At 52.6% G+C, this 9,729-nt stretch overlaps 1 protein-coding gene across 2 annotated transcripts in view; it reads left to right on the top strand.

Moving 5' to 3' along the window:
* Positions 1-8,574, top strand: part of cip2a (cellular inhibitor of PP2A) — an 18,272-nt gene extending 9,698 nt beyond the window's left edge. Inside the window, exons 8-22 of one of the 2 annotated variants that reach the window (XM_052501947.1) lie at positions 3,393-3,538; positions 3,628-3,943; positions 4,096-4,258; positions 4,378-4,525; positions 4,597-4,696; positions 4,775-4,893; positions 4,964-5,147; positions 5,710-5,778; positions 6,765-6,875; positions 7,003-7,059; positions 7,155-7,294; positions 7,384-7,497; positions 7,573-7,655; positions 7,801-7,940; positions 8,197-8,574. In XM_052501947.1, the coding sequence (XP_052357907.1) occupies positions 3,393-3,538; positions 3,628-3,943; positions 4,096-4,258; positions 4,378-4,525; positions 4,597-4,696; positions 4,775-4,893; positions 4,964-5,147; positions 5,710-5,778; positions 6,765-6,875; positions 7,003-7,059; positions 7,155-7,294; positions 7,384-7,497; positions 7,573-7,655; positions 7,801-7,940; positions 8,197-8,343 (2,037 nt within the window). In that variant the 3' untranslated portion in view covers positions 8,344-8,574. Of the gene's footprint in view, positions 1-3,392; positions 3,539-3,627; positions 3,944-4,095; positions 4,259-4,377; positions 4,526-4,596; positions 4,697-4,774; positions 4,894-4,963; positions 5,148-5,703; positions 5,779-6,764; positions 6,876-7,002; positions 7,060-7,154; positions 7,295-7,383; positions 7,498-7,572; positions 7,656-7,800; positions 7,941-8,196 lie in introns of both variants that reach the window. The other variant, XM_052501944.1, reaches the window with a different exon arrangement.
* Positions 8,575-9,729: the final 1,155 nt, after the last annotated feature.

The raw sequence follows: 9,729 nt of genomic DNA, 5'->3' as shown, positions 1-9,729 counted from the left end.
TCACTCACGCACGCACAGAGACACACTCACTCACGCACGCACGCACAGAGACACACTCACTCACGCACGCACGCACAGAGACACACTCACTCACGCACGCACCCACATAGACACACTCACTCACGCACGCACGCACAGACACACACTCACGCACGCACGCACAGACACACACTCACGCACGCACGCACAGAGACACACTCACGCACGCACGCACAGAGACACACTCACGCACGCACGCACAGAGACACACTCACGCACGCACGCACAGAGACACACTCACTCACGCACGCACGCACAGAGACACACTCACGCACGCACGCACAGAGACACACTCACGCACGCATGCACGCACGCACAGAGACACACTCACGCACGCACAGAGACACACTCACGCACAGAGACACACTCACGCACGCACAGAGACACACGCACGCACAGAGACACACTCACGCACGCACAGAGACACACTCACGCACGCACAGAGACACACTCACGCACGCACAGAGACACACTCACGCACGCACAGAGACACACTCACGCACGCACAGAGACACACTCACGCACGCACAGAGACACACTCACGCACGCACAGAGACACACTCACGCACGCACAGAGACACACTCACGCACGCACAGAGACACACTCACGCACGCACAGAGACACACTCACTCACGCACGCACGCACAGAGACACACTCACGCACGCACGCACAGAGACACACTCACTCACGCACGCACAGAGACACACTCACTCACGCACGCACAGACACACTCACGCACGCACGCACAGACACACTCACGCACGCACGCACAGACACACTCACTCACGCACGCACAGAGACACACTCACTCACGCACGCACAGAGACACACTCACTCACGCACGCACAGAGACACACTCACTCACGCACGCACAGAGACACACTCACTCACGCACGCACAGAGACACACTCACTCACGCACGCACAGAGACACACTCACTCACGCACGCACAGAGACACACTCACTCACGCACAGAGACACACTCACTCACGCACGCACAGAGACACACTCACTCACGCACGCACAGAGACACACTCACTCACGCACGCACAGAGACACACTCACTCACGCACGCACAGAGACACACTCACTCACGCACGCACAGAGACACACTCACTCACGCACGCACAGAGACACACTCACTCACGCACGCACAGAGACACACTCACTCACGCACGCACAGAGACACACTCACTCACGCACGCACACACGCACAGAGACACACTCACGCACAGACACACGCACGCACAGACACACTCACGCACGCACGCACAGAGACACACTCACGCACGCACGCACAGAGACACACTCACGCACGCACGCACAGAGACACACTCACGCACGCACGCACAGAGACACACTCACGCACGCACGCACAGAGACACACTCACGCACGCACGCACAGAGACACACTCACGCACGCACGCACAGAGACACACTCACGCACGCACGCACAGAGACACACTCACGCACGCACGCACAGAGACACACTCACGCACGCACGCACAGAGACACACTCACGCACGCACGCACAGAGACACACACACGCACGCACACACACTCACTCACTCACGCACGCACGCACAGAGACACACGCACGCACGCACAGAGACTCACGCACGCACGCACAGAGACACACTCACTCACTCACGCACGCACGCACAGAGACACACTCACTCACGCACGCACGCACAGAGACACACTCACTCACGCACGCACACACAGAGACACACTCACGCACGCACGCACAGAGACACACTCACGCACGCACGCACAGAGACACACTCACGCACGCACGCACAGAGACACACTCACGCACGCACGCACAGAGACACACTCACGCACGCACGCACAGAGACGCACGCACGCACAGAGACACACTCACGCACGCATGCACGCACGCACAGAGACACACTCACGCACGCACAGAGACACACTCACGCACAGAGACACACTCACTCACGCACGCACAGAGACACACGCACGCACAGAGACACACTCACGCACGCACAGAGACACACTCACGCACGCACAGAGACACACTCACGCACGCACAGAGACACACTCACGCACGCACAGAGACACTCACGCACGCACAGAGACACACTCACGCACGCACGCACAGAGACACACTCACGCACGCACGCACAGAGACACACTCACGCACGCACGCACGCACAGAGACACACTCACGCACGCACGCACGCACAGAGACACACTCACGCACGCACGCACAGAGACACACTCACGCACGCACGCACAGAGACACACTCACGCACGCACGCACAGAGACACACTCACGCACACAGACACACTCACGCACGCACGCAGAGACACACTCACGCACGCACAGAGACACGCTCACGCACGCACGCACAGACGCACGCACTCACAGGGACACACGCACGCACGCACAGAGACACACGCACGCACGCACAGAGACACACTCACGCACGCACGCACAGAGACACACTCACGCACGCACGCACAGAGACACACTCACGCACGCACGCACAGAGACACACTCACGCACGCACGCACAGAGACACACTCACGCACGCACGCACGCACAGAGACACACGCACGCACGCACGCACGCACAGAGACACACTCACGCACGCACGCACAGAGACACACTCACGCACGCACGCACGCACGCACAGAGACACACTCACGCACGCACGCACAGAGACACACTCACGCACGCACGCACGCACAGAGACACACTCACGCACGCACGCACAGAGACACACTCACGCACGCACGCACGCACAGAGACACACTCACGCACGCACGCACGCACGCACAGACAGAGACACACTCACGCACGCACGCACGCACAGAGACACACTCACGCACGCACGCACGCACAGAGACACACTCACGCACGCACGCACGCACAGAGACACACTCACGCACGCACGCACAGAGACACGCACGCACGCACGCACGCAGAGACACACTCACGCACGCACGCACAGAGACACACGCACGCACGCAGAGACACACTCACTCACGCACGCACAGAGACACACTCACTCACGCACGCACAGAGACACACTCACTCACTCACGCACGCACAGAGACACACACCGAGAGACACAGACACGCACGCGTAGACACACACACACACACACACACACACACACACACACACACACACACACACACACACACACACACACACACACAATGACATGCAGAGACACACACACACACACCAAGGTTTTCTCTATCTTTAGTTCTGGTGGTGACAAGTCTCTGTCTGGGCTCTGTGACTCTGTGTGTGTGTGTGTGTGTGTGTGTGTGTGTGTGTGTGTGTGTGTGTGTGTGTGTGTGTCTGTGTTTCAGCTGTTCCATTCTAAGAACATCCACCAGACATTCCAGCTGATCTTTAACATCATTGTCAACGGCGACGGAACCCTAACCAGGAAGTACTCTGTAGACCTACTGGTGGACCTGCTAAAGAACCCCAAGATGGCGGACTACCTGACTAGGTACACACACACACACACACACATATATATATATAGTTTTATAGAAGAATAGAAGTAATGTTGTTTATGTCTCTCCCTCCTCTCTGTAGGTATGAACACTTCTCAGTGTGCGTGTCCCAGGTGTTGGGTCTGCTACATGTTAAAGACCCGGACTCTGCTGCCAAGGTGTTGGAGCTGCTCCTGGCTCTGTGTGGTGTGTCAGGCCTGAGGTCTCTGCTGTGTGAGGTCGTGTTCCGTCCCGCCGCCCCACGGCTCCGAGCTGCCAGCCGCAGACAGGGGGCGGGCCTAGACGCAGGGCAGAAAACCGAGCCGGGCTTAGCTCTCATCCAATGGCTGAGCTCTCCGGCTGAGGGGGAGGAGTTATGCTGTCTACAGGCCCTGCAGCTGCTGACTGAACTACTGGAAGTACGGCAGCCCTACACGGACACACAGAACTAAAAGTGGAAACCTGGATTTCACTACAACGCTTTCACCAATTCAGTCTAGCACATTGATGACTCCTGCAGATAAAGGGACTTGCACTGATTGGCTCTTTGTCCTGGTGTTTTTCCCTCCAGGAGGCATTGGGTTCACAGGTCGTGTCTGTGTGCGTGTTGGGCTTCGTTGAGTTGTTGGTTCCAGTGGTGTTGGATCTACTGCAGGGACTGGACCCAGCCGCACCAGACAGCCAGCTCAGAACACACTGCATACGCACAACACACACCACCAGCCTGCTGCTAAATATCCTTTACGTGTGTGTGTGTGTGTGTGTGTGTGTGTGTGTGTGTGTGTGTGTGTGTGTGTGTGTGTGTGTGTGTGTGTGTGTGTGTGTGTGTGTGTGTCAGCCTTAACTCTTCCACTGCTGTGTAGTGAGGACTCGGTGTGTAGGGTGGTGTCTCGTCAGATGAGCTCCCAGCTCTGTCTCTCTCAGGTGGAACGACTGCTCTCCTGTTGCCATAACAATGACCCGCTCACCTGCCCCCTCACCGGCCACGACAGTAGCCTCAGGTCAGTGACCACACACATCCTCAGAACATACACACACAGAACATGGTTGTTAACACCTGTGTGTGTTCCAGTCAGGTGTGTGGTGAGGCTGTGTTGAAGGCTGTGGAGTTGATGAGTAAACTGAGACAGCAGGTGAAGGACATGGAGACCAGCTTCTACAGAATACTACAGGTACACACACACACACACACACACACACCTGTGGAGCCGAGCTTAAAGATTGCCATAGTTAAATGTCTCTCCCTACAGGACCAGAGGATGGTCACGCCCCTCTCTCTGGCGCTGACGTCCAGTCACAGAGAGCATGTTCAGACCGGGCTTCGTCTACTGTTGGAGGCCACGCCTCTCCCAGACTTCCCTTCGCTGGTGTGAGTGATTGAACACCTATCCACATGTTTAGTCAGTCAGTGTTTATTCTGACTGCTGCCTGTGTCTCAGTCTAGGGGAGAGCATCGCTGCCAACAATGCATATCGCCAGAGGGAGGCTGAGCTGTCTGTCAAACGGGTTGCTGTGCAACAGGATGTCCCAGCCCCCATGGGGAAAAGTCTATCAGGGCCTTCTCCCTCCAGCCCCTCCCACAGCATTCACAGCCTCATAGAGAAACTACAGAACGGCATGGAGGTGTGTGAGTCTGTATTCTGACGTGTGTTGTAGATGGTGTATGTGAGTCTGTATTTTGACGTGTGTTGTAGATGGTGTGTGTGAGTCTGTATTCTGACGTGTGTTGTAGATGGTGTGTGTGAGTCTGTATTCTGACGTGTGTTGTAGATGGTGTGTGTGAGTCTGTATTCTGACGTGTGTTGTAGATGGTGTGTGTGAGTATGTATTCTGACGTGTGTTGTAGATGGTGTGTGTGAGTCTGTATTCTGACGTGTGTTGTAGATGGTGTGTGCGAGTCTGTATTCTGACGTGTGTTGTAGATGGTGTGTGTGAGTCTGTATTCTGACGTGTGTTGTAGATGGTGTGTGTGAGTCTGTATTCTGACGTGTGTTGTAGATGGTGTGTGTGAGTCTGTATTCTGACGTGTGTTGTAGATGGTGTGTGTGAGTCTGTATTCTGACGTGTGTTGTAGATGGTGTGTGTGAGTCTGTATTCTGACGTGTGTTGTAGATGGTGTGTGTGAGTCTGTATTATGATGTGTGTTGTAGATGGTGTGTGTGACGTGTATGTGTTGTAGTTGCAGGATCAGATGAAGGATGTGCGTGTGTCAGAGATCATGGATGTTTATGAACAGAAGATCTCCTCTCTGGCGGTGAGGATCTCCCCCAGACCTTCCAACTCCATACCTGTCAACTGATGGTCACGGTGGTGCTGTCAACTCTGATGGTCACGGTGGTGCTGTCAACTCTGATGGTTACGGTGGTGCTGTCAACTCTGATGGTCACGGTGGTGCTGTCAACTCTGATGGTCACGGTGGTGCTGTCAACTCTGATGGTCACGGTGGTGCTGTCAACTCTGATGGTCACGGTGGTGCTGTCAACTCTGATGGTCACGGTGGTGCTGTCAACTCTGATGGTCACGGTGGTGCTGTCAACTCTGATGGTCACGGTGGTGCTGTCAACTCTGATGGTCACGGTGGTGCTGTCAACTCTGATGGTCACTGTGGTGCTGTCAACTCTGATGGTCACGGTGGTGCTGTCAACTCTGATGGTCACGGTGGTGCTGTCAACTCTGACGGTCACAGTGGTGCTGTCAACTCTGACGGTCACAGTGGTGCTGTCAACTCTGACGGTCACTGTGGTGCTGTCAACTCTGATGGTCACAGTGGTGCTGTCAACTCTGATGGTCACGGTGGTGCTGTCAACTGATGGTCACGGTGGTGCTGTCAACTCTGATGGTCACTGTGGTGCTGTCAACTCTGACGGTCACTGTGGTGCTGTCAACTCTGACGGTCACTGTGGTGCTGTCAACTCTGATGGTCACGGTGGTGCTGTCAACTCTGACGGTCACTGTGGTGCTGTCAACTCTGACGGTCACTGTGGTGCTGTCAACTCTGACGGTCACTGGTGCTGTCAACTCTGACGGTCACTGTGGTGCTGTCAACTCTGACGGTCACTGTGGTGCTGTCAACTCTGATGGTCACGGTGGTGCTGTCAACTCTGACGGTCACTGTGGTGCTGTCAACTCTGATGGTCACTGTGGTGCTGTCAACTCTGATGCATTTGCATTTGATGTAACCACCATGAGACATTTAATTGAGTTAGTATTGTAACTGCTTCTCTCTCCCTCTCTCTCCAGTCTAAGGAGGGGAGGTTACAGGATCTGTTAGAGGCCAAAGCTCTGGCTCTCTCTCAGGCTGACCGCCTCATCACTCAGTACCGCTGTCAACGAGCTCAGGCAGAGGCCGAGGTAACACACACACACACACACACACACACACACACACACACACACACACACACACACACACACACAGACGCGCATACAGAGGCCTTGGCTTCTAACACAGATGGTCTTTGTCTCGATCTCTCTGTAGGCACGTAAGCTAGCATCTATGCTGAAGGAGGCTGAACAGAGGAGAGAGGAGCTGCAGGTTCGTAACAGAAGAGTTAGCACATGCTAAGAGGTTTAGCGTTACTGTTCTGCTAAAGACTAGCTAGCAGATGCTAACAGGTGTGTGTCTGTTAGGTGGAGTTGGGCAGCCAGGTGCTGGAGGCAGAGAGGGCGAAGGGAGACATCGAGGAGTTGTTGCAACACAATGCTAGGCTGCAGGCTGACTCTCAGGAACACCAGTCTCTCAAAGGATCCTATAACCAGCTGCTTAACAGGTCACACTCTCACACGCTGATCTCTGGTCTTCTCTACAAAGACGTTTCGTATGCATGTATTTGATGATGCGATTCCTGTTCCTGTGTAGGTTTAATGAGAGTGAGCGTCTGTTGAAGGAGCTGCAGGCGGCTCATATCTCCCTCATTAAACAGATGGACACACTGAGGAAGACCCAGGACACACTACGACTACAGCACGACAAGTAAGATAGACACAGTAGCAATAAAAACATTCCCTCGCCAACTATTTACAATAATTTTTTCTTTCTCTTTTTCAGGGCTTTGTGTGAGCTGAAAGAGAGGCAGGAGCAAATGAAATCCTTTCAATCAGAGCTTCAGCAGAGAAACTGTGACCTCACAGGTCAGTTTGAGCTAAACCAGTTACCACTCTCTTACTCTCTCCTTCCCTCTCTTACTCCCAACCCCTTCTCTCTCCTACCTTCCCTCATTTTGACTGTCTCTCTCTTTCTCCCTTTCCCTCGCTAACTCTGTCCCTCTTCTCTCAGGTCTGCGTGGTGAGTTGCGGGGTCAGGAGGAGAGGGGGAGAGCGAAAGAGAAAGAGAGGGAAGAACTAGAGGAAACAGTGGATATTCTGAGGAAGGAACTCAACAAGACTGAGCTGGCCAGAAAAGACGCCAGCATCAGGGTAAGAACACACTGGTAAAGTATTGGAGGAGGGAGGGTGTCGCCAGCTAGCTTGTACACAGTACTGAATAAGATAATAACCAACTCCACAAGGGGAGATCTAAATGATTATAATATAAAGTCCTTTCTGGTAAGGAAGTTGGCTAAGTCTGTGTCCCCTCTCCTTCCCTGTCCCGTCTCCTCTCCTGTCTACTCTCCTCTCCTTCACCCTCTCCTGTCCTTTCCTCCTGTCCCCTCTCGTGTCCTCTCCTCTCCAGGCATCCTCTCTGGAGCTGCAGAAAGCCCAGGTGGAGGCCAAACTGCAGAAGAAAGAGGACGAGCTGAACAAACACTCTTCTATGATCGCCATGATACACAGCCTCAGCTCTGGCAAACAGAAGAGTGACGTCAACCTGTCCCTCTGAGACACAAACACACACTGCCAATCTGTCTCTGTGACATCTGCACACACACACACAGGATCAGAAGGAATGGATATTTTTAAACTGATTTAGTAACTAATTTCTGTCATTTTAATGTACTGCTATCTGCATTTTTAAACCCATTGTCCATATATCCTGCATTTACCATTATTTTACCATCTGTTTTTCCGTCTGTTGTATTGACGCCTAAATAAATATTGACTGGTCTGATGATCAGTGTGTTTGGGATTTTATCTGTAGTGACATAGTGGGAACAGCAGGAGCCGAGTTTGAACCAGCAACCCAGTGTTTTATGGGACGAATGACCTGACCTCTTATCGAAGTCCAGACCTCTTAGCAGAGGCTGTAGTAGACTGGACTCACAGGTGGGGTACAGGACAGTGAAGGGGAGTTTTAGACATATCCAACTTCCCTACCAAAACCTACAGCACTGTGTACAGAGACACAGTAGGCATTTTGCTCTTTAAATGATAATCTGTGCCCCGGCCACACACGAACACACAGGCGAACGCACACATGCCCTACAATGTCCTCTGAATGTCATTCAGACTGTAATGCACCAGCCAGCTTTCAAAGACTGGTGCAGTGTTGCCTTGGAGACCAGGCATTTCTGACTAGGCCAACTCACTGATCCAAATGTTAAGAGGTGGAAAACAGGTTGGGGTTGAGCAGGCAACATGAGGTAGAAATAAAATAAGACTAGTAAAGTGAATGTATTTAATGTTCACAGTATAATGTGGAATGATCCAGTGCTATTATTATTATTATTATGGCAGTACGCTTCTCCTCAATATCAAAACATAAGGAAAACAAACATTCACAGATAACTAAATGGACCAATAGAAAATAATCACAGTACTACAGAGGAGGGGAAGTTTTTGGTCAAATAGTCTTGCTTAGCATAAGAAGCACTTGAATGTCCACTTTGAATAGGCCCATTTTCACCTCTAGGTCAACCGTGTCTTGATTCTGAAGCACTGCTACAGTATTGTGGTTATGGCTGTTAGCCCAGCTAGCACACTTGGTTCCTTGGAAGTTGTGGGAATGTATGTTTTTTTTGTTGGTTTCCCATTGGTTCTGGTAACAATGCCATACGTTTCCTGACCGTTAAAACAGAACTTTTCTAAACGTTCTGAGATCGGAAGTGAACATTTTGCCTGTTCTGGGAATGTACATTTTTAGGTTGCAGGGAGAATCTGCAAATGTTTTTCTATGGTTTTTATCGTGGAAATATTCGGTCAATCATATTTCACAAATACCGGAGCTTGTGAGTTCAAATAGACTTTTACTACATAACAAAAGCCGAGCTGGTTCATGAATACAAATGCCCTGACCTTGATTCTACCTGCCCTTCGGTACCTATTGGCT

Source organism: Oncorhynchus keta, chromosome 4 (genome assembly GCF_023373465.1).
Source record: "Oncorhynchus keta strain PuntledgeMale-10-30-2019 chromosome 4, Oket_V2, whole genome shotgun sequence".
Lineage (NCBI taxonomy): Eukaryota > Metazoa > Chordata > Actinopteri > Salmoniformes > Salmonidae > Oncorhynchus > Oncorhynchus keta.
This window is presented reverse-complemented; position numbering and strand designations above follow the sequence as displayed.